The sequence below is a fragment of the Chroicocephalus ridibundus genome, chromosome 1 (genome assembly GCF_963924245.1).
Source record: "Chroicocephalus ridibundus chromosome 1, bChrRid1.1, whole genome shotgun sequence".
Classification (NCBI taxonomy): Eukaryota; Metazoa; Chordata; class Aves; order Charadriiformes; family Laridae; genus Chroicocephalus; species Chroicocephalus ridibundus.
In genome coordinates, this window is record NC_086284.1 from 186,416,569 (window position 1) to 186,441,882 (window position 25,314).

The 25,314-nt window shown below is 42.4% G+C and overlaps 1 protein-coding gene across 1 annotated transcript; it reads left to right on the forward strand.

Annotated features, from left to right (window-relative positions):
* The first annotated feature begins 2,158 nt into the window (after positions 1–2,158).
* On the forward strand, positions 2,159–25,097 carry SLC38A4 (solute carrier family 38 member 4). Its single transcript, XM_063323090.1, has 16 exons — positions 2,159–2,255; positions 6,312–6,542; positions 7,429–7,519; positions 8,813–8,928; positions 11,772–11,845; positions 11,978–12,070; positions 13,532–13,613; positions 13,706–13,788; positions 13,887–13,945; positions 14,341–14,619; positions 14,738–14,817; positions 15,928–16,028; positions 17,013–17,137; positions 19,787–19,931; positions 20,916–21,013; positions 22,504–25,097. Exons 2-16 carry the CDS (start codon positions 6,424–6,426, stop codon positions 22,603–22,605), a joined length of 1,647 nt encoding a protein of 548 aa, XP_063179160.1. The 5' UTR covers positions 2,159–2,255; positions 6,312–6,423; the 3' UTR covers positions 22,606–25,097.
* Positions 25,098–25,314: the final 217 nt, after the last annotated feature.

The window sequence follows — 25,314 nt, forward strand, 5'->3', positions numbered from 1 at the left end:
GGGCAGGGGCACTGCTGAGCACCATCGGTGCCAACGTCTCCATCCCTCCATGCACCGAGGAAAGACCCACCCAACTCCCCTGATACGGCTACAGAGAGAATTGTGCCACGCTGCTTAGGCTCAATGGGTATCAGACATAAACATCGATATCTGTGGTCCTTGAAAAGGAAATGAACACTAATCTTGATTATTATTTTTTTAATCAGGTTCACAAAACGTATCATAAGTAATTTTCACAGCTGTTGCCGATTTGTTAGTACATCTGTCCCCAGATCTCCCTGCTGTTTGCTTTATGGTTTACAATCTTATTTTCATTTGTTTAAAGAAATGTTTTTCTCTCCCCTGTCGTTACATGAGACATCCACATGAACAACAGTGCAACGAGGAAACTGCCTATACCCACGGTCCTGTCAACTCTGCAAAGCAAACAGGCACAAACGGAGCAGGGCTGCCTTCCCCCACCCCTCCTGCAGCTCTGCTCCTCTCACCCTACCGATGGCATAGAACAGTTCGATGACAAACTGCAGCTGAGAACTGCTTTAATTCGTAGAATAGAATCATAGAATCATAGAATGGTTTGTGTTGGAAGGGACCTTAAAGATCATCTAGTTCCAACCCCCTGCCATGGGCAGGGACACCTCCCACTCGACCAGGCTGCTCAAAGCCCCATCCAGCCTGGCCTTGAACACTTCCAGGGATGGGGCATCCACAGCTTCCCTGGGCAACCTCCTCCAGTGTCTCACCACCCTCACAGTAAAGAATTTCTTCCTGATAGTCAGTCTAAATCTACCCTCTTTCAGTTTAAAACCATTACCCCTCGTCCTATCGCTACATTAACTCATAAAGAGTCCCTCCCCATCTCTCCTATAGGCCCCCTTTAGGTACTGAAAGGCTGCTATAATTCATTAAGGACACATATTCTTTGTCGCATTCTTTAGAGGGAGAGCCTGTTTCCCTCATTAGACCAGCTGGTGCAAAGGAAAATATGGGCAGCTTTCAGACGCAAAGTCCCTTCAGCCAGTCTAAACCCAAAAGTTAGTTCATTTTTCCAACTATGTGGTAGGTTTGAACTCCTCTAGCTCCGAACCTTGCACCTCTTAATCTTTGGACTGTACTACTTTTGGCATCGTGTGGCATGACAGGCCTTGCGATCAGTCGCGTTTTCATGGGGATGCAGAACTGAGGGAAACAGAGCTTATTTTTGTTAAACTATTTCTCTGAGTCTATATCGGAACTAGGATTTTTTTGGAGGGGAGGAACCATGAAATGGCACACGACAGTTGGTGCCGGCAGCAAGCAGGCAGAAGCCCTGCTTGTGGCGCAGCAGGTTGGGTTCCCGCAGGTTGTCACCCAGCCTGAGCTAAAGCGGTCTGAAGTGCTCCGCAGGAAACTCTAAGAATTAAAAATTCCATCCCCTCACTTGCCTTCACAGCCAGGCCAGTCTGAAGGCTTTAATCACAAAGCCTGCACCGGAGGGAGGGCTGGAGGGTTGTTTGTTTTTTTAAATTATGGTCATTATGTACAAGGTTGTAAATTCTACAGCATTACAGGCACATCACCGGTAACGAGATACTTCTACACGGGTCTACATAGCCATTAAACGAATAACGTTTGTCTCTTGACATATACCTCCACGATTGCAATTGCAGTCAATATTTCAACTGGGAAACTAAGGCACAGGTCAAGCAGCCTATTTGAAAGCACACACACTTCCGACCAGGTCCTGCCATGGACACCTCACCGAGGCGGCAGGATGTAGCTCTGCAGTCGCAGAGATAAGTGCAGTGTGGGAGCCCTCGGTTATTTCTCCCAGGTCCTGTTTTCCAGGCTTATTACTATTGTGCTACTGCAAGTTTGATGCACACGCATCGTTCAAAAATCAAGACTGAAAGCATGATCAAGCGTGGGTGAAGCATTCTGTGGATATGCATTTTGTAATAGCGCTAAGCTCAGAGAGAGCAAATAGCTCTGGTAACTGAGATGTTTGCCCTCCGTGTGCTCCAATAAACTGATTTACCTTTCTTCTTTTTTTTTTTTTCCCCTTTTTTTTTTAAAAAGAGCTGACGCAAGTTTGTCAAAGGGAGTTGTTGGGGTGTAGCAGCTCTTGATTGGTTCATCTGATACACTCCCATTTGTCTTTAAATCACTGTCCAACTGCTCTAGGTTGCACAAGAGCAAACTTTTCATTACAGGTGCAATTCCTAAAAGACATAACCTGCTTAGCAAGGGAGCAAGAAAACCCGCTCGACTCAGAGGTAAACCTAAAATTTTTTCTTTACAATGTTTGATCAATGTATTTTAGACACTGGCCACAGCTTGAAAAATTGAGAATTAAAAGTTTAATTAATCTTTAAATATAAGTGCAATGTGAAGGATGGTCTTCTTAAGATTTACTGACATGGTAATTGATGTTGGCAAGCATCTTTGGTATTTCTTCAGGAATGAAATTTAGTCTTTTTTTTTTTGCACAGCAAATCAAAACCTAAACAACCAGAGAAGCAGCAAAAGGGGTTTAAAACTGACCAGGCAATTAAGAAATGAATGCTTGCTTTCCTTTGCCGCCCTTGGCTAACTTCTGAGTTTTTTTCAAGTCTCTTGATCTACTTGGCTAACATTTCTGTAAATAAATGAATTAGTGAAAGCAGGCTTTGCATTTTAATTGTTTATTTCACAGTGACAACACTTATTTCATTTTGAAATAGCTGTATAGTCAATAATATTATAAACTCACTGTCATAAAGATGAAGAATCCAGCAAAATCTGCTAAATCACATTCCATGGCAGAGCTTACAAATCTTGACACTGCAAGATCCATGAAAATGTTAGTCATATCTGTGACCTGGCATTATTTGCCTAATGGTTGTCCATTCTTTTAATGTCTGAACTGTAACTGGACAGAAATCAATAACGTTGTGAAATCAGATGCCAAAAATTTCATCATCTTCTGAGTCATTTCTGTAGACCGTTATTTAATAAATGATGTAGAACAGGATCCTATACTTGAATAGAAAAACAGTCTTATAGGGATAAATAACTTCCCTCTAATAATAGGTGAATCTCTTTTGCAAGCAATATTTCCATTTTAATGCCATACTTTAAGAAAAATCTTTTCTGTTCAGCCAAATGCCACAGGAGGCAGCAAAACCATTGCCGTATTGAAGCCAAGTTTAAGGAACGCTGTAGAGCTAAGAGATTTTTCTTGTATGTAAACATAAGGGGTAAACTTGCTGATTTCAACTAAAGGGAAGGAAAAAGAAGTGGAAAGCTTTTGTTTATTTCCAAACTTACAAAATTCCTCTGTTGGGAAAGGAAGCCGAGCAGATCACGATGGGTCTGGATGCTTGAAAGAGGGTTGAGGCACCAAATTCTGAACTCTGAAGCAGAAAGCATTAAAACCCAGGGAACCTAAAGCGGATGAACTTTGGTGTTTCTCCTCCAATATCATGTGCTAAATAACTTCTGGCAGGGCCCAGGCCTGCCCGACCTCGGTGGCCGTGCCCTGTCACGCCATCGCTGCCCTGGTGCCTGGCCATCACCCAGGGGCAGAGGTCCAGCCGGTACGAAGCCCTGCAGGGGAGCATCTGAGCACCATCCACCAGTCCTGGCAGTGGCCTTGGGCATGGCACAGGGCGCAGCTGTAGCCAGCATTTTAGTTTAAACAGACCCAGCTCGTGCGTCCCCCCTTTTCTAAACAATATCTCGCAGGTCAAGCAGTGACCCAAGAGGTGCAAGGCTACCCCATTTCCTCCGCAGGTGAAGGGGTGGCAACTCTGCCCCTTCTACATTACTCGTGGGGAGCACCCACTGCTGGTACCTCAGCATCCTCCCAAACCTTTCAGTACCTGAAGAAATGGATTTGTACCAACTAAGGACCAGTTCTGCCGATTTCTGCTGAAGTTCAAAGGCAGCTTTGGTTGTAATTAGAGTTATTAGTGATTGCAGGATTCAAATCTAATACGGAGCCTGTTTCACAGGTCTCATCCTGCCCATGTTTATGCCATTGGCTTTCAACTCATGGTTTGCAGACCCCTTGAGCTCTGTCAACCTAAAAAGTGAAAACTGCAAGAAAGAAGGTTCTCAATTGATTTAATTTTGCCACCTGAGGCTGTGGATCTTCAACAGAAGACATTTAGGAATCCACAAATTGAAAAAAAAATAATAATAAATCACTGCTTTATGCAATAATTCCACAGACTTTTGAGATTACACCCATAAATCAGATTGCTTGTGCAAATGTTTGACAGGACAATGTCCAGATGATTCTTACGTTGTAATATGCATTTCCAGTCAATTTCTGCTTCCCTTTCCAAATTGTGTTTGCTGTGCTGCACAGACTTTCCTCCTCAGCCTAATCTCTGTGTAACTTAACTCCTGGCAACTTTTTTGCTTACTTTTCCCTCTGTTTCCCAACTCTTTGAAGATCTGTATTTTTTGGACTGCCACTTCTGGACAGGATGTTTCTCTGACAAGCGCTAGGCAGCGTGCACAGCGGAGATTTTACCCTTTACCAGAACAGGGCTAAGTGCAGCCAGATTTTTCCTGCCTGACTTTTACACTTTGGATTAAAAAAAAAGCATTAGGAATTGGAAGGACTCTGCTCCTCAGGCTGGGCAGGGTCTGCGTTTGAAGACGGTTCTGTGAATGAAACCACGGTTGGCAGGGCTCCGTTGGGGTTTTTTTTTTATTTATTTTTTTGTGTGCGTCCCAGAGTTATTCATATCCCCAGCGGGCAGAACCCCCCGGCTGCTGGAATGCGAGCGCCTGCAGCTCTGCCCCGATGCCCAAGTCACTCGTCCCCTCAGGCACACTCCCCGCAGCAGCTGAAAGGAGTAAACACAGCCGCTCTCTCCGGTAGGAAATCTCCTAATGCACTCTGATATTGCTTTTCCTTTTCAGTTGTCTGGTCTGGGTGAATGTTTTTAGTAAGAAGCAAGGAAGATGGCTTTAATTTCTGGCCTGGGGTCAGTTTTTTAGCCTCCAGGATTGGCATTTAAAGTTTACATTTACATTTTAAGCACGTGCACTCTAACATTCTGCCACTACAAATACATGCGTAGATGTTCTTAAGAACAGCGTGTGATCAGTAGCAGAGGAAAGTAAAGGTCTGGTCATTGGGCGACACAGAAATTATTTGTTGTGGTGTTTTCTGATATTGTTGTCAAATAGCGCTGGGCTGCATTTGGCATGTGATATTGATGGAAATGTAACGAATCCAGGCGGTGTGCCTGATTGCAAGGTAGCAGGTAAATTGCCAGGAGCCTGCAATTCCGGCCCCAGGTGTGCCAACAACGGGCTGCCTGGTGTCTGCTTGCTCCCTTCACCAACGCACCTCTTTGCGTCCTCAGCTGTGAAATGGAGATTTAAGATACCTCAAGAAAAATCTTTGGGAAGGGAAAAGTATTGTAAAACTGCAGTATTCCTTGCAGAGTGTTTTCCTCTTGAATCTGGGAATGAGCAAATTAATGTAAATGTGTATCTGCAGTTGAGACTGTAACATAATGCTGCTGAGATCCCAGAGATGAAGTCCTCTTTGTAACTTTGGTCTGTACAGTTTCCTTTGGTCCGTGCAGAAATAGAGAGTTGAGCATGTTTTCATATGATTTTTAAAAGGCAAGATTTTTTCTAACAAGGGTGAAGTTGGTCTTATATCCATGTAGTCTTATATCCAATCTGTGTGAGACAGATCTTCTAGTTGTGGGACAAGTAAGAATTAAGCACAGATATATTGAAAACCAAAACCTGCTATATCAGAACTGCGCCTCCTAATCATCAGAGGAGCGATCCTACAGAGATGGCCACCTCTGTCAGATCCCAAACATTTAAACCTGTGACAAACATTTAAACCTGTGACAACATTGATCTTATAACAAATGATTCAAAACATCAGGGAGTTTTTTACCCTAAGGGAAAAAATACTATCTAAAGGAATTATTTCCCTTAAGATTTTGTACATTTTGAAGCAGTGGTAGGAAAGCCCTGACACGCTCCTTGCATTTCTAACTGCGTCACCATCCCTTACAAGTTCAAAGGCTGTAGTTTAAGACATTGTTTTCTTGTGGCTTTGTAATTTTGTCAGATGCTGGACATCCACTGTGCATCCAGCGGCCCCTGCACTCTTTGCCATTTGAAGGGAGACGGAAAGGCCAAGTGCTGGCATATAAAGGGACATTATGCTTGCCCAGAATTTTCCCAGTCTGCAACGGTTTCCCCTCTTAATGCTATTACAAAGAACAAACACAAACCCAACGATTCACATTGGTTTATCTAATTTGAGGAAAACTCTAATGAGTTCTGTTTTGTTTTGTTTGCAGAACAGAGTGTTCCGGCAGTCCCCGCATGGTAGAGAGGACTCGCAAGCAGACGGCGCGGTGCTGTTTACCGTGAAGAAGCGAGTGCGTGTGCTGGAAAGCGCTGACCGCTCTAATGGATCGCATGGAGCTGCAAAAAGTCAACATCGAACCTGACGATCGGAGCAACAGCGGGGAAAGCCTCGAAGACAACTACACGGAGCTGGTGGATTCGGGAAAGGCTGCAATTAGGAGGTAAGGATTTACATGGGAAGGCTGCTCCTTTAAGGCTAGAAACCAGCAATCAAAAAAACCCAAGCTTCACTGATGGCATCTGGGACTTAAAACTAATTCCTAGGTGATACATTGGAATTACTGTGATTGTTTAGCTAGCATTTTCCCGGGGCACCGGCCCTCCCTGCTCTGCGCCGCGGGGGACGGTGTCCCCAGCACAGCGGGGGCATCCCGGGTCCCCCTCGCCGGCCACCACCTGGAGTGACCTCTGCAGGCTCCCGGCCCCGAGCACCCACTTGGCAATTTCCAGCTCCTCCAGTCAGATAGTACACGTGTAAATTAATACTCACACAGGGGCAGTGCAACCTGAGCACACTGCCTCTGTGCCTCAGCCCTGTGGGAAAGGAGGAACGTTTTCCGGAGGGCAGCAGCTCGGTGCTCCCGTGGGGACAGCCCGCACTCAGGCATCTCCAGCACGACCCACCATAGCGCCAGCACCTGGGTGGCCTGAGAAAGACGTCTCAAAGCCAGCCATCAGCCTCCAGCTCTCGGCTTGCTGAAGCCCCCCAGCACCTATCTCCAGTTGCAAGGCGCTTTGTTCCTCGGATGTAAAGTACGTGCTCAGCTTTAGCACATTGCTGGCACTAAGGAATTGCTACTTTCCAACATCTTCAATCACATATAATTTGAAGATTACCGGGTTTAAAACTAAATTCCAAGGCAAAGCAAAGATCCATTAAATATGCCATTGGACACGCGAATCTTACAGGAGAAAAGAGGGTTTTTTCTGGAAGTTTTTTCATTACAATGTCAAAGGAAAGTTCCCACTAATGACAAAAGGCACTGCTTGAACATAATGTGTGTCATAAGTCTTACCTAATATTTTCTTATTTTACTTTGTGTTCAGTCCATTTGCTAGTGATGATGCAGAAAGTCAGAAGTTCCTTACAAATGGATATCTGGGTAAAAAGAAATTGGAAGAATATAATGAAGAATATGTAAGTTTTATTCAATTTTTCATGGTAATTACAAAGTAAATCTTATTGATCTGAATCTTTTTACAAAAGTTTCGGTAAACAAAGTTACTCTGGAGTTTGATCAGCATAATCTTGGCTTTGGAGGAGCAAACACATTTTCTAACAGTTAGTGCTCCAAACCCTTTCTGTTGTCTTGCAAGTAAAACTGGGTCTTTCTTTCACAAGTAATCAGAGAAATTCCTCAGATCGTACTCAGACTTCAGTAGCACCCAAGTCATCTCACCTGAGATGTTCAGCCAGGGGTGGGTCTGCGCCCGTATTTCTGACAGATTTGGGTCAGAGGAACTTTGTTGCTCTATATCAAGGTAGAGCTGGGCTTTAGCGTGTGTGTGTTTGAACTGTTTGTTTCCAGCGTCAGTGTAAATGAATCCACATCCAGCTGCATTGCTTTAGAGAAAGGACATTCCTGTTTGGCCTACAATGCTGAACATTCCACACTCAGCACATCTCCAACTCTTTAGACATCTCCATGTCCAAATGGAAGCAAAACACCTGTTCCTGGGAAGTGCCTGTGGGTACCTCTCTGATCAGGATTTAACTTCTATTCAAAGTTTTTGGAAACTTGGTGCAAAGAAAGGCATCATTTTATTGGTCATGTTACAGGTTTTATTAGGATTGATCAAATAAAACCAAAAAATATTATTCGTGATTGCAAGCTAAATGTAAGAGCCATATTCCCCCCTCTTCTTTTCCACTTGTTGGCAGATGTGAGTCCCTCACACACCATCCCCCCTTTCCTAGTCTTTTGTCCTCTACCACTCTCCTGCCTCCCCCCCGAGCCACACAGCACTCCCTTCTTTTCTCCCCCAGACACACTTTTAGTTCCCCAAAGAAAGGAGCACATCCTACTTGAAGAAAAATTCGATAATCAGTTGGAATACTTTTTAAAAATCGTCTGAATTTTTTAAGTCAATAATTGGGAAATCTGTTAGACAACAGCATGTACTTCTACAGAGGCTGGCCAACGCAGCCAGCCGTGGCTATGTCACCTCAACCGCCTGTCGGGGATGTAGCCCTCCTCCCCGCCGAGAGAAGGGGAGACTGGGAAGAGGCAAACACCAGCCAGCACAGTTGGTTTGGGGGGAAAAGAGCCTCCTTATGGCGGCAAGTGCCCGTGGGCTCAGGAACCTTGACAAAGCTCCACCTCTAAGGATCAAGGGAGCAATACAGGGAAAACCAGCGATGAGGGTAATTATTCTGTTGTGCTCAATAAAACACAAATTAATTGCCGTTTTCTGTTCTTGCTCCCAACAGCACCGGGGCAGAGCTTCCTTTGGAATGTCCTCGTTCAACCTCAGCAATGCCATTATGGGCAGTGGCATCTTAGGGCTCTCCTATGCCATGGCTAACACGGGAATTATCCTTTTTGTGTAAGTATATAGAACGAAAAGCAAATAGAATATAAGCAGTGAGCTGGAGCTAAAGCTTTTGTGGTTAGAGAGGTACATTAAGCTTGTTTTGTTAGCTGAAAAGTTTTGTAAGATCATCTGTAATGAAAACATTTTAGCTGCACCGCAAGGAACCGTCCGCTGCTGACAAAACTTTTTTTTTCATTTTAGCCCTGTTTTGTATCAAGAACACAGCTGTGAATTGATACTGTGCAGTCAAAAACCAGAGGGGAAGAACAGCATACTGGTCCTAAAATAACAACAGCAATCTTGCTGGTTCAGTATGGGAATTCAACATGGGAAATAAATCACCCATAAAGTATATATTCGCATCACCCCAACAATCTAATCACTATGTACAAATGGAAGAAGAATATTTGATATAAGTCTGAAATAGCAGCATGCTTTGAATGCAAAGGCATTCGTAGATTTATTCAGATTTAATGTTGCTCCCTCAAGTCTATTTGTACTCAATGTGCACAGACGGCAGCAATGGTATGTGGCTGACACGCAGTATCTATACAAAATGAGTTTTGATGGACAGTAACAGATAGCCATGTGAAGTTTTTCAATCTACAGCTAATCTTGTAAAATGAGAGACACGGTACAAAAAAAGTTGGTTTCGATTTTTTAATAACTGGTTTTAATTTTAACTGAAGCCTTTAATTTTAATCCCCCACGAGGGTGGAATAAAGCATGACAGCATAGTATGACAACAGGCCATTGTTTTACATTACCGAAATCTAACAAGCCTTTAAATCAGGTTGGACGGCTATCTTTATACGCCTTCCTTCTTCTGGAGATGGTGTAACTACGACAGCAACAGCATTTGAAATGCTACATGTAGCTTCCGGTTGCTAAGAAACACCTTCTGTTTTGCCAGTAGAATTTTTAACAGAAAATTAATTGTAGATGCAAATGCTGTCCTGGATAAGTACCTCCTGCGCTTAAACGGTTTAGATATAGTATTTGCAGATACAAAGATGGAAGCTCATTCTAAAACTGACTGCATTAGAGTCTGAAAGATGTAGGATTTTATTTTTTTTTCTCCAACTTTCTCTGAGAACTTGTACTAACTAGTGTGGCCATAAATTATCACCAGAAAGAAAACTGTGACACATCAAGCTTCAGTAGGGGGAAAAAATTACCTTTGTAATATCTTTATTTTTGAGTCTATGTTCATTCACACAGGTGATTAAAAAATCTGATATGAGACTAATGACATTAGCTCTGTTGGCAGTGCTAAAGCAAGGACCAATGCTAAAGCGACCCTATGGAGTCTTATACAGCAAAAACAAAGGACATCACCCTGCAGCTCATTTTCTTTTCTGTCATTCTTCCATACTTTCTGCATGAGAACATTCCCCCTTCTGGTAGACAAAAGAGTTTTATTTAAAAGTACAAAACTGTGGGGGGATATTTTTACCCCCATGGCATGCATCCACTTGGCAAAGGTTCTGTTTTCATGGATCGTGATGTTAGCGTTAGGGGGACAGAAAAATCCCATCTACTAAATGGAAACTGCTGGACACTAATTCTAATTTAGACAATGCCGTCAGCATCACCTAAATTTTTGTAATTGACTGCTCTCGTGTTGCCCAAGTGCTCTCGTGCTGGAAGATGTTCTGCAGGGTGAAGGCAGAAGGGCTCCTAAAACTCAGAAACTCTCCAGAAGTTCCCATTACATCCTCCTTTCCTGGGGGGGAGGTTTGCAATGGCACATGGAGCACACCGTAGAGCATCTCTTCTGCTGCCTGGCATGATCTAGCCAAGTGCAACCAGGATGGCTTTGGTTTAGCACACCTCATGTACAAGGACATGGAGATCATGTCTCTGAACAGCATTTGCATGGATTCCCCTGATCAAGAAGGATGTCATCTTGGCAGGATACACTGCAACCTTAGACACAATCCCCCCCTTACCATATTGCATGAACGCACGACATGAGAGATGACCCTGCTTATATGAAGGCACATCTGTATTTCCTAGCTCCGTCATGTTATCATTGTGTCCCCCTCTGCACCAACACTTGTGCAGGCTGACAACGAGGCGGTTATGGTATAAGATATGCTGCCCATGGCATTGTGACCTGAAAATGTCATACAAAGCTACATTTTTCACCAGCAGTTCGCAAAAGGCAGATAGCTGAAATCACATAGGATGCAAATGTTGTGTGGAAGGAACACGGCAGTAATCCAGATTAATGAATTCAGGCACCAGTACCTTCAAGCAGACTAGGCTAGAAGAGTATGCTGGAAGTGCTCCAAGAGCAGGCTTTACAGTGTCATGCCGTGCTTTAGCATTATGCAAGATTTCTAATATACTTTGCAAAGTGGGCATCTCAAGCTAAACTCCACAACTTCACGATGACATGGCAGAAGTCAAAAGCAGTGACTAGCCAGGAGCTGGCAGTCAAGTTGTCACAGTCATGGTTTGGGGTTGGTTTTTTTTGGATGGCCCTGAGTAAGGAGAGAGATTAAAATGAGAGCTGTGAGCAGGTAAGAGGTCAAAGACCTGACTCTTGCATAGAAATCTGTTCACTTTAGTAGGGTCTTGTCAAGATGTAAGATCCTGTCCTTGTAGAATAACACAAAATTGGACTTATACAAGCCTTAAAGGGCTTCTGGAGTGTATAAGGTGCAACTGCTCTCACAGGTAAGCTACAGCTGAAAATTATCTCTGCATTTAGCACTGGGAGTCCGAAGCACAACTTGCTGAAAACTATTTAGGCGTTGAACTTAATGTGAATGAGCAAGTGTACATTCAGATTTACTGAGTGTCTCTGATGTCCTGCTTGAGATTCTGATTTCTGCTTTGCCTTCCAGAGTTCTGCTGCTCAGTGTAGCAATACTGTCACTCTACTCGGTCCACCTCTTACTGAAGACATCAAAAGAAGGAGGTATGAGGATCAGGCTATGACTGACTAAGAGTCCCTACTGCATGATGTATTTTACCTTCGAATGCAATTCATCAAGTGTTTCCAATGCAGTGGCCCATGGGGTTTTTTTGTTTGGGTTTGGTTTTTTTTCAGGATCACTAATATATGAAAAACTGGGAGAAAAGGCATTTGGCTGGCCTGGGAAGTGTGCTGTTTTCATTTCTGTTACAATGCAGAACATTGGAGGTAAGAGGCAAAAGTTTTCTAACTTCTGATGCTTTTCTACAAAACATAAGTGCTTTCTCTCCTTTGTCTGGCTAAATAGCATCAGAGATGAGCCAGGTACAGTATACACTATATTGTAATAAGGAAGCAAAGGAGGAATTCATCTTGCCTTGTTTCAGTTATCTGACACTTCAGTGTCTGGTGAAAGCTAGTTGCCTGGGATCTCTCCATAACCAGTGAAGAGCCTTCAATGATGGCTAAAATGGCTTGGCTGGCTGTCCTCAAGGAGTTGGTCATTTCTCTTCATTGAGTACAGCTCAGACTAGACATCATCTGCTTCAATTTAGAAAAGATTAATGTGACCTAAAAGGAACAGCACATGGTTCTGACTTCTCCATAAAAGAAAGGCTCTTCGGTAGTTCATTTTCCAGCTGAATTCTCTCCTGAAATGACAGCAGGGTAGTGGTCTCTCTAAGATGTTTAGTGTTTGAGAGTGATTGTTGAAAGTATTCATCCACAAAGATACTTCCTGTGAAATATCTATCAAGTAACCTCCATCCTCTCAGAACAGGAAACTTTACTTACTGATGTAAGTAGTAGGGGTAGGACTGTGCGTTCATACAACAAAGCTTATTACCTTTTACTACCCTGGAAGAATCCTCTTAAGAGACTGGAGAACACCATATCTGAAAGCTCAGGGGAGTTTTTAATTTTTTTTTTAATTGTTTCTTACCTTAAGAGGTAGTTGAAATATAAATATCCTATTCCATGGCCTTCCTTTCCTTCCTCAAGCCTGGATATCAAATGTGGTTGAATTCAGGAAGGAAGTTTGCTTCCCTGTTAGAAAGGAATAGCTGTAACTCCAGTCCTCTTGTCTAGATTGATCCAAAGCTCTCCAGAGACCTCTCTGTGTCCAACGTAAAATAATGGAAAAAAGCATGCCTTCTGTCAGTACATTTAAATGAGATGTACAGAAGTCCACCATTCCATCAGGAATCTTGACAACTAGTGGTTTGTTTTTTATGTATGGAGTAGAGTTTAGAAGAAAGAAGCTGAAAATAGAAGGCAGATAAAGAGATTTAGAGGCAGTAACAACTAAAGTTACTACGGAATGTGGATGGACAGTGTCCATTGGAAAAACAACACTCACAACAGAAAAGCAAAAGGAAAAGTTAAGAGCGTAAATTTCATCAGAAGAGTGATTTGAGCATGTTGTTAATTCAGTAATAACTGTATTGTATTCTAATACTGAATGCTAGATGTCATTCGGGACATGCTCATAACAATGTCAAGGGAACATCACACCTATTTAGTCACACAGTTATTTGAACAAAACTCATTTCTCTATTTTAGCAAAAATTGGTTTCCCAAAACAATATGTTTTTCAAGAAGCATTAATGTTTTTTAAAACAGATTATTTTTGTTGGAACTATACTGTTTTCTCTGAAGATGTTTGTTTATCTGTTTGTTTGTTTGTTTCAGCAATGTCAAGCTACCTCTTTATTATTAAATATGAACTTCCTGAAGTGATCAGAGCATTTATGAAACTTGAGGAGAGTTCTGGGTAGGTACCTTTGCCCAACCTGAACCTCAGATGAAAATTTTTCACTTTGATGTCAATGATAATGATTGTTATTTTTTATTCCTCCTCTTTAGAGAATGGTACCTAAATGGGAACTACCTCGTCATACTCGTAACAGTTGCAATTATTCTTCCCCTCTCCCTTCTAAAGAGCTTAGGTAAGCTAAATGCCCCACTTAACCTCAGTTCTTATTTCTATTAGTATTGCGAATTTATATGTAGCTGAACTGCTGTTTGTTTTTTTCTTGCTGCACAGGTTATCTTGGTTATACGAGTGGTTTTTCGCTGACCTGTATGGTTTTCTTTGTCAGTGTGGTAGGTGACTCTTTGGGTATTGTCTCTAAGCAAATACAGAGCCTGTAAACTGTGAAACACTGTTATATTTCTTACCATTACAATTTAATGTGGATGTTAGAATAGCACCCGCAAGTGAATCAAATCAACAAGCCTATTGCTGAACATAGCCAGAGTAAAAAAGATCAGCCTAAAAAACAACACTTGAGAACAAAAAGTAAAGCAGGACAACAGCAGAGCCAGAGTAACAACAAATACTTCCAGGAGTAACAAAAGTGATAGCACTTGGTTTCTTGCTGCTTCTCTTTTCCCTCTCTCTTCTGTGTGCCTGTTTATATTTCTGTTGGCATACCCTGGAAGTAAGTGTAAAGTCCTATGGTGGTACTCTTCTGATGACATTGTCTACTCTTTTGTAGGTAATCTTCAAGAAATCCCAGATACCCTGTCCTCTCCCCATCATGGACCATGGGGCTGAAAACTGGACCGCCATGAACAACACAGTGCCAATGCACCTCGTCATGTTGCCAAATGAGTCTCTCGGTTCTGGTGTGAATTTCATGATGGACAACACAGTTGGGCACTTGCCAGGCCTTGAGGAGCCAAAAGATACCTCTCCCAAAAGTGGTGTAGAATATGAAGCACACAGCGACAGTAGTGACGCGTGTCAGCCAAAATACTTTGTGTTCAACTCACGGGTAAGGGAGCTTCTGTAGAATTTTTCTTTAGCCATTCATACCACAGCTAAACTGCTGCCTGCCGAAAGTCAGAGGTACAGCAGTGACCATTCTTACTAATGGGAGCTTTATTTTACAGACTGCCTATGCAATACCCATCCTGGCATTTGCATTCGTATGCCACCCTGAGGTGCTACCAATATACAGTGAACTGAAAGAGTAAGGTTCTTAAATTTTGTCCCATACTTCCAGTTAACCATAGCTAGAGATCACTTTCTACATGTTCTGCCTTGATTGCTGGTGTGTAGTCACCCACCTGCTAATGATTTATTGCTTTCCATAGTAAGCAGATATTGGCTTTGCTTTGTCCTAATAGTCAGATATTGGTGACAGAGAACCACTGTTCAGATAGCCACGTTGATTGATACTTACTTAGGAAAGGAGGAATATGGACAGTCCTTCGAATGATGTGAAATATTCTGGGGAGCTTGGTTGCACTGAAACAGATAATTCTGGTTTCTAATAATATCTTAATGGGTCTGGGTCAGCTGCTGCTTACTCTTAAGGTTTCTGGGGATGCCATTGGTTTGGGTGTCTTACATAGGCTCTTCACCCAGCCTATTTTGCTTATCAAATATCAAAAATCAAATACACTTGCTTAAATCAGCACAGAGTTGACAGTTGGGAAGAAAATGTGTTTGTTCAACAGCAAGACTTACATTACAGGAGGTTGTGCTGCAAAACTCAAGTAGGCCAAGGCCCATTACCTCCCATTTCAGCAGGTTTAACCTCAGAAGAAATAAAAACTCTCAGATGACTTGGGAACATGCTTCCAGGTCCTATAAGCTGAAGATTTTCTTACACCAAATCTTTAACCAAGGGATTTCTAAAGAAAGGATTTGACCTGCAGGAGGTTCTTCAACCTGCAGAACAACCCTATGTAGATATAAGGGTATGTTCATATAGAGCTGACTGAAAGCTCCTGTTTATTGTTATTATTACCAGCCCTGTAATTTTAAGCCTCTCCATTTTTTACTTAAAATACACCATTTGAAATTGATAGTGTATAAATAATGATATACAAAATAACACGGCACTTTGTCACTGAGTAAACAGTAGAAATGGAGCTTCAACGCACTTATAAGTCTGTGCTGTTCTTCACAGAGCTGTGAAGCTTCAAGTAAAGATCTCTGTATAACCAGTATAGTTGCTATAAATTTCCTAGCCAGTGAAGGGATGTCAGTAGAGCTATGAGTCTTCAGAGTATTTCTTGTACAAATAGAGGCTTTATAAGAATAGCACTGTTACTCTCTTTCTCTCCTACTTCAGTCGCTCCCGAAAGCGTATGCAGAATGTCTCAAATATCTCCATCACTGGCATGCTCATCATGTATCTTCTGGCTGGCCTCTTTGGATACCTTACCTTCTACGGTAGGTCAAGGCCCTCTTCTCTGCAGAATTTTCCCTCTCATTTTAAAGCAGGCGAGATGGTTCTACCACACGGAGGCTCAAGCGTTCATATCTCTTCTGTGGGCCTGAATCCAGGTGTAAGCATTGTTCAAACATAATACGCAATGTGTAACCTCCTGAATAAGCGGTGAGATTCATCCAGCTGTCAGGCCACAAGTTTCCTACCAATGAGAGACTCAGTGGCACATACTAGGGGGACCAGTTTTGTATTTCTTAGTTCCGTGAACTGGGACAACAAGCTGCTGTAAACTTGGCTCTTGGCAAAGGCTAAGAGTGACCGTGCTAAAAATACTTTAGTGCTCAACAGTTTTACATGACGCTATTAAGTGCTACCCACCCTGGCTCTGACACCACTAATTCAGCTTCACCTATGCTGAAAAACAGGTTCAAATCATTCTAGTGTAAAAAAAAATATGGATGAGCCAGACTAACCGGTAGGTAAACAGAGTAGCCCCTGTATTAGCCCACTGTTTTATGCAAACACCACCTCTTTTTACCTCGTTAGTTCCTCCGTTACGGCAGAGAAGTGAATGACGCAGCACAATCTGCTCTCTGTCGCTGGGGCAAGAGGGCTGTGCCTGGGAGCTGGGACACGGGGGTGGAGGTCGAAGGCAGCTGCTCCCAGTTCAGCCAGTTGTTTCCCATTTTGTACCAGAGAAATTATTTTTACCTCAGGTTCCGCATCCACTTAACGACTTTGAGAAAGTCACTTGAGATACTGGAGTACAAAGCATCACCTCAGAGCTGTATTACCCTCATCGTCTCTGAATGATGGGCTTGTATCAGTCATGCTGGGAAAATTCCTCTTTCGTGCCTAGCCTGTAACGCCTATCTGATGATAGCAGCTGGACCAGGGCTAATCTTATCTGGCTGCAGTATAAAGATCCTTCTGCATGTGCAGATATTGCTTAAGTGATTTAGCTCCTTTCTGTTTCCGTTTCGTAGGAGAAGTTGAAGATGAGCTACTTCATACGTACACCAAAGTGTACACCTTCGACGCCCTCTTGGTGTCAGTTCGCCTGGCAGTGCTGATGGCTGTAACCCTGACCGTGCCCCTTGTCCTGTTCCCCGTAAGTAAGGCAGCTGCTGACGCTGAAATTGGGACTAGCCCATATACACTGACTGTATGTACTCAGCACAGACAGACTTTAACGTTGAGAAAAAGTAAGCCTGAGTTTTTATTTGGGAGGGTCTGCTTTCTCATATGCTGTTTGCCCCGAGCAAGGACCGTAGGTAGTTAGGGTTACAAACTTTGAAAGACTGAAATAAATCAGTCCTTATAAATAAATCACAAACAAATCAGGAACAACTGCCCTGTCTCTCTCTGGCTCTCTTTCTGTACTATATTTATCAGAGCAGCAGCGTAAGTACCGAAGACTTGGGGATACACTGAAACCACTTGTGAGATTTCTTAACACAGACATTGGCACCTACTACAGCATCCAAACTCAAGACAGACACGTGCAGCTCGGGCCACGCGCTATGCAGGACTGCCAGACCTGGCTGCCAACGTACAGGGGCAGAGGCCCTGTGCACATCTTACATGCTTGAACCTCTGGACAGGGGAGGAAGCTAAGTGCCAGAAAAGAGCCAGTTAAGACTCAGCCACACAGTCAGATGTCTGAGCAAAGTTTGGAGCTTCTAGGTGCTGTTCACAGGGAAAAACGCAACGTCCAAAGTAGCAGGGACATAAAGACACAGCTAAACAAACCACTCTGCAGAGGGACCGATGCTCCTCAGGGATCAATCCCCACCTGAAGAGCAGACCTCCAGGCTCCTGAATGTACAGGACTGTCCCTCGTGCCCTTCCTGAGCTGCTGGGCAGCAGGAGAGGAAATTACTGATCCTCGTCATTAAGTTTTGGGAGGCTGGTGTGCCATTTATACGGCACGCACAAGCCCAGCATCATGCTGCCGGCGAGCTCCCAGCAGTCCACGTCACACGGTGGTGTTCCCATCTGATGAGAGCAGTAACCCCGGGGTCCTGTTGCTCCGTTGTCCTGCATGCAAACACGAGCTCTGCGTAGGTACTGTTTCCAGGCTTGCTGACAAATGCCTAAGAGCAGTGATCACCATTCAAGGTTATCTACCAAAAAAAAGAGTTCTGATCACCCAGAGTGATATCTAGCTCAGTGCTCTGCCTTAAATGCTGTGTTTAAACCAGTGACTACATGTTTCAATTAGTCTTAACTAACTTCGCTAAGCTTAACTCCCACTCTTCATGGGAAAACAAGCTAAGGGCATTGCAAAATCCTCTCTCTGTCAGATGTAACATTTTGCGTTTTTAGCTTTCTGTATAATCATTTTTATATCTGAAGAGGGTGCAAAGGCTTAGCAGTTCCATACCACAGCACTAATTGCTCTATTAAAAGAACCCGCGAGAAAATATCATTTGCTTGTAAGCCAGCAGATCAAACAATTTTACGTGGTCAACCAGGACAGCCAGCTCAGCAGATCTAATTAGTCCAAACAAGCAGTATAGTTGTATCAACTACTTTTTTATACAGTAGCACATTTGGTTTTTCTTAAAGTAGTCAGTGTATTCTTTTTTTATAAAAAACAAACCATTACATGGCTAAAAAAGCATTGAATATAGATCTATATGCTATTATTCACTGTAAAACTTCGGTTTGAGAGCTTCGTTTTAAGGATTATGTCACGGCAGGAATAACGCACAGTATGCCGACAATAAGTGAACAGGAATGAAGGCAGCAGTCCTTTGGTGGAATAAAGCTGTTTTACACTAGCTCAGGGGCTGGGAAAAAATTTTGTAATCTGCCTCCCTCTTCCTAATATTGGCTCACATCAACCTGAAAAACATAGAATGCAAAATTCATGCTGTGTTTTCAAATGGAGGGCTCCAAGTCTGACAACCCCATGCATTTATTGAATTGTCCAACACATCTAGAAGCAGTGGTCTTGTATTTTAAAACAACCAAACGGAAGTGGGGGTTGAGCTTTTTTCAGTGTAAAAACATTTTTGTTCAGCTTCTACATTTCAAATCTTTTAAGTTAATCACGGTACTTCAGAGTAACACTATCTCCTGCCACCGAAGGGATTTGCTCATGACCTTTTTCCTACTTACCATCTTTGCAGATGAAAAAGCGAAAAAAACCTCTCTCCATGTTGTGTGAGAAAGTCAGCAGAGCAAAAAGGGTCCTCTGCAATAGCTTTTTAGGATTATAATTTCCGAGTGACATTGAAAAATATGCTTTTCTTTTGAGACATATATGTATATGTGTATGTATATATTTAATGGAAGTAAAACAACAGCTTGCTCTTTCTCTCACAAAAGTAAACGACAGAACTCCAGTGGGATTTTCAGAGGGATCAGGTTCAGGAATACAGCAACTCATATTTCACCCGTGCATTTTTTGCCTGCTGATTAGTATTCGTAATGGGGGTTTCTTTGGGGTTTTTTTTTTGCTGATATTAGCATCTTTCAGTTGAACAGATTTCATGTCCCTGATTTTACACCCTGTTTACTTGACTTTCTTCTACACTGCAAATATTTGTGTTTCTGCATTAAACTGTGAACCCAGTTCTCAAAAACCTACATCAGAGTGAGGTTACATTAAGGGAATCAAAGACTGAAAACACATTTCTTCAGTCAGAATTTCTCACAGCAAAATTAACTAGCATAGATCATTTTAAAAAATTGAAAAGTAAAGATAAATTAATTGCTGTTTTACTTTCCCCTGCTGGTTTTCATCTTACAGATCCGTTCATCTATCAGTGCATTGCTGTTTCCCAAAAGGCCATTCAGCTGGATAAGACATTTCCTGATTGCAGCAGTAATTCTTGCTTTTAATAACCTGCTTGTAATTTTTGTCCCGACTATTAAAGACATCTTCGGATTTATTGGTAGGTTTCATAAATACTTTTTGTTTACTCTGTTAATCCTTTCCATAACGTATTTACATTCACAGACTGAATGACGGTCTCAGTTTGGGTCTTACGGTAGGGTAATATAAACACAGATTAAAGCTAAAAAGGAAATAAAAAATCCCAAGCGGCTGACAGACAAAGCTAAATGCCACCCAGACTCATTGCTACCTGGCATGAGGCACAAGGAGCCCAATAAACACAGTATAAACACTGGGAAGGAATTCCCATTTTGATTAAAAAAAAAAAAAAAGGTATTTAGTGCATGTGGAGGAGAGGGAAATCACCTTTGGTTTTCAAGCATTTATATCCTGGACAAAATGTATTGACTTCCAAACTGTGATTTTAGGAAAAGGAGAAAAGTGACGCATTTGTTTTGACATTCACAGTTCTCTCCCGGCCTCTTTGGTTTGGTCAGTTTTGGCCTCTGACCAAAGAGCTCCATGAAAAGCCTCCGTGCTCTGAGCTGCTTGAGGACTCGGGGATGCAGATGCCCTTGAGAAAGACATCTCCATGGGGTTTCTGCCTTTTTCATGTTTTATACTCCACGCAGGCAGCTGGTTTGCTTCTCCCTGTCTTTTACACCCGGGCCACCGCGCTGGGCTCTGCTGAGAGGAGAGGAGAAGGCGCTTCCAGGGCACAGTTCATCCACCCTCTTTACAACGCCTGCTTTCCAGGGTCATCGCGCCCTGGGAGCGCCTGTTTGTCCTCGCTTCACCAGCTCATATGCAGATGTCCATATTGCAGGCAGCCACAAATTCTCTTGGTAATGAGTGCCTCTTCGGGCCCCGAGCACTCAAATAAGTGTTTGGACATCTACAGCTTTGCACAAATGCTGTCTACGGAGAGAGCCCTTTGTGCAGCTGGGCTTGGAAAAGCAGGTGCCTCCCCACACGCTCTCTTTTGCAGGTGCACCACGTTGCTTATGTGTCAGATGCTACTCAGCTCTGCTTTCTCTTCCAGGTGCCTCTTCTGCCACCTTGCTGATTTTCATCCTCCCTTCTGCGTTCTACTTGCGGCTCGTTGAGAAGGAGCCCCTGAGGTCTCCCCAGAAGATCGGGGTAAGGCAGCTGTCAGCAATTTGCAAAAGGACGGATGGGAGGGTGTGTGCTTTCCCCTGGTCACAAATACTCAGACCTTTGACTTGCAACATCTGGCAGTTGCTTGTAAATGGTGGTGTCTCACTCAAAATACAGGTTGGGCAGCGTGATTCACCTTAGCGTGGAGAGCCAGGCTTCACAAGCCAAAGCCTTTAGCGCCCTACTGCTACGGATACACAACAGTAAGCACCTATGTTAAAGTGTGTCTTAAATCACTAGAAAAAGGCATTTTTTTAATCCAATCTAAGCTCTAGTTAACACCTGCACTTGTATAAATAATACCTAGATGGTGTATAAGGAGCTGTTGGTTCACGCTAGAAGGCCAGCTGCCGATTAACAGGAAGATTTGAGGCCAAGGTTAAGAAGGAAGTAGTACTGCAGAGATAATTAAGTAATAGTGAGTTCCCCACGGAGACAGATCCATAAACCTACAGGAGACATATATGAAGGTCTATCATTTATACACAGCGTGTGTTCATACATCATGCTGGACTGCTGCAGCAGTACCTTTCATCCTGAATATCAATAGTTATCTGCGCATTTAACAAAATCACCAAGGAGATGTCCTTTGAAAATGTAATCAGAAAAGTTATTGCTGAAGTATATATGCAGGCACATAATGTAAACATATATCCATATGTATCTCTGTATACATGTTCACAAAAAACATGTAAGTGGAAGTTCAACCGATCCATACTGCAAGGGGGTTGGAACCAGATGATCTTTAAGGTTCCTTCCCACCCAAACCATTCTATGATTCTATGGTTCTATGGTAAAAGAAAACGTTTGTTATCATAAAATCATTTCTGACAATAACTTTTGGAGCTGTTATTATAGAGACACTGTGAATATTTGTTCATGTCTCTGTTCATTCCTCATGTTGCTGTGTGTTAGGCACATGTAGAATTCCACACCTTGCCCTGAGATCACATACAATATTCATCTTTGTGTTGCGAGGCAGAATATTGTTAAGTGTGGACAGATTACGGTAAACTAAAGCCCCACTAAAGCAAAGGGTGACTATAAATATCTGAATCACTTGAATATAAACAGAAATGCCTTCAGAGAAGAGAGATGGGCTTACCTGTTTCTCTAATAAGGATGAAAAGGATTAACTCTGAAGTTGTTCTTGATATCAGAGACAATGATGATTCATTGAAAATTGGTCAGTTTTTAAAGAAAAAAAACCTGTTTCTCTGTCATATTTTGCATTATTGTTCATAGTAACAAAGTGGGTTACTTTCAGATCTAGTCTTGTAAAGCCTGGCTGTCTTGGACTGAAATTCACACAGAACTAACGTTGATTCATGTAGCCCTGTGTGACATTACTTGGGCTTCAGTCACAGAGAATGACCCAAACTCAGGCCCTGGGTGTTCCAGCGGGACAGTCTGTGAACCACAGTCTGCTCAGTGACTTGCTTTATTAATACAGTTTCGTTTTCCAATTGCAGGCTCTAATTTTTCTCATAGCTGGTATGATCTTCATGGTTGTGAGTATGACCCTTATTGTAATGGACTGGATTTACAATTCCCCAAGTTCCAGACACCACTAACCTGTGGAGACAACTGAGTGCTTTTTATACCATAAATATTTGTATTGTGTGCTCCAAAGGATACCTAAACTGGACTGTCATTCCTAGCTAGTAACTGCAGTATTTTGAAGACAGTTTCTGGTAAGGTCGCTAGAAGCCAATGGAGTCTACTTCATCCTTTTCACTAAGGATTGTTATTTATGCATTTAGGAACCTGAGCTTAGCATTTCTAGCCAGGTTAAATGAAATGTGTGGTGTGGATGCTTTCTGTTTTCAAAACCAAAATAACTGTGTACATAGTCCTCAAAAATAGCTTGGTTTCAGCCTTTTCAACCTCTCCCGTCATGCCAATAACCACAGTTCCTAGAGCCTTGGAAAATTAATGGCCAGAAAACCATCTAGTGCCTTGTTTTCTGTCTGGAGCTGGTGGGAGTGGCTGCCCCGCTCCAAGAGAAAGGGTACGGTTTCTGTAGGGGATCCGAAAGGTGACTGCTCCCTACCAACCTGTCTATCAGAAAGGCGACAGCTTTGACAAGCCAGTGGACAAAACTGAGCATCAGATTAGTTGCCCAAATTCATCGCCCTCAGCAGGTGACCGCTGCCATACAGAATAAAGCTCTACTGGCACAGACTCTGTGCTGGGCTGCGTGCTTGAAGAACAGTTGAGCATTCATGTTTTGTTGTTAAAGATGCCTGTGCTGGAAATGTCAGGCATTTCTGCTGTGGGTTTCTTTGGTTTTCTTTACTTTTTTAAGTCTTGTGTGAGCTTGCATCACTGAACAAGTTGCACCCTCCGTAGAAACTTGTCTTCCATTGTCACAGGAATTTAAGGAGACCACAAGGTGTGGCTAAGCACCCTATCCAGTATTGTTCAGTACTTGTGTATTTGATAAATGTTCAGTGCAGAAAACTGTAATTTGCTATATATAAAAATATATGTATTTATGTACATAATTTTTTGTTTTCCTCTAGTTATAAAAACGCTACCCTGTGGTAAATGATTTTTGCAATTTTTTTATGTGTCACTCTCTTTTCATAGCCACACACTTAATATTGTTTCAAAGAAAACATATTGGATTGGTGGGTTTGTAAAAGGTTCGTTTTCATTCAGCAATGTTTGAAATACACCTGTAGCGAGCCCTAACTGTTACCTGTGTAAAAACACATTCAGATGTTTACTACTTAAGTTACAATAAATTGCAAGATGTTTTCCTCTTGAGAATTTTTAATATGTGCCTCAAAGTTCTGTATTACCATTGTACACCACAAATTTGGGTGACTTGCTCGGTTGCTGTGCCTTAGCTTGTCTATGCGTATGCTAGCATTCAACAACATACATAATTAAGGTATGCAAAGGAAAAGGCATTACTGATAATCTCAAGTGTATCATGCTATGCAGCTGTACAAGACAGAAAAGAAAAAAAAAAAAGGTTAAGTTCTGTGTTATATGGATGCTTAATTAACACTCGGTACCCTCCAGACTGTGTTTTTGGCTGGGCTGTGGAGTATCCACTACATACGCTCTCTGTACGCGCCAGGGGAAAACAGTCAGAAAAGTCACGTTAACTCCATAGCAGAGGGAACAAGTGGGAAGGTGCGACTGTTGTTTTCGACACGCTTACACAAATCTAGGCTCACGTAACTGGAGTTTTCATTTTCCAACTTAGAAATCTGTTGAGTGTGCACCTGAGAGCTCAGAAAGCCAGAAAGCACACAGAAGTTGTCTCCGCTCACTCCTCGGCTTCGCACGAAATTCTGTCTGTGTGCGCGTAAATGCGTGTACACTTCCAGGTTAACTGGAAAAGAATATCAAATATGTATTCCATGCCAACTGCTATCTTTCTAAGCAGTATTTTATGCTCACTTGAGTACTGTATCCTTAACATACCGGGGCACGCTTCCTCATGAATGCCAAGTCTGGCTTTGCACTTTTTAAAGAAAAAGGTGCCAATAATCTTTTGCTCTATTTTAAGCAGACTAATACAAATAATGCTGTATTATTACTGAAGAGACTTTTAACATGGACTAGAGTTAATAGTAACACACCCGCACACCTCTCTTCCTGTTACCATTACTGAGAGTTACATGGAGGGAAGAACTGAACTGTAACTGCGTCTTTGCTTCAGAGCAAAAGCACACATAGTGACTGCAGCTGCACGTAGAGACTTAGGAATTCATGTAACCCATCTAAAACATAGATGACCTCAAGAAAAAGAAGAGAAAAACTACGGAACAATGGCATAACTCTCTGCCTTTTCACAGCATAAAACTGTCAGTGTCCAAAATTAGAGGTAGAGAGTCTGTAAAATGTCAATTTTTCAAGTTGGTCACAGCGATATGCAGCTGCTGTGCACACTGGGAGTAAGGGTAGTATTGCACACTAACTTATTAGCACTGCTGGGAATGGTGCATGTTGGAGTTTCTTGTTCGTTTTGTAATGTTGACAATAGGCCTTGTGAGGATTTTTATTACAAAACCATCCATGGATGTACAATAAATGAATTTTTCAAAGACTGCAGATCTTTCTTTCTTCTGTTTTAGGCTATCAGGAGAAGGAATTATTTTTGCAAATCAAGCAGAGTCAAACTGGTAGCCTTAACACGAGCATCACTAAAACTGCATTCCCTTTTAAGAGAGAAATTTGTGTATCCATCTATCTGCAGACGAGCAAGATGGCAGCCCCTTCGTATAATAACCCTTTTGCATACCCTGTTTTGTGTCTATTCATGG

What these genes read in the sequence shown, in the direction of transcription:
- SLC38A4 (XM_063323090.1), top strand. Translation starts at nt 6,424, where the DNA reads ATGGATCGCATGGAGCTGCAAAAAGTCAACATCGAACCTGACGATCGG. An exon ending in GGAAAGGCTGCAATTAGGAG is followed by an intron (nt 6,543 to 7,428) that starts GTAAGGATTTAC and finishes CTTTGTGTTCAG; the next exon opens with TCCATTTGCTAGTGATGATG. An exon ending in ATATACAGTGAACTGAAAGA is followed by an intron (nt 14,818 to 15,927) that starts GTAAGGTTCTTA and finishes CTCCTACTTCAG; the next exon opens with TCGCTCCCGAAAGCGTATGC.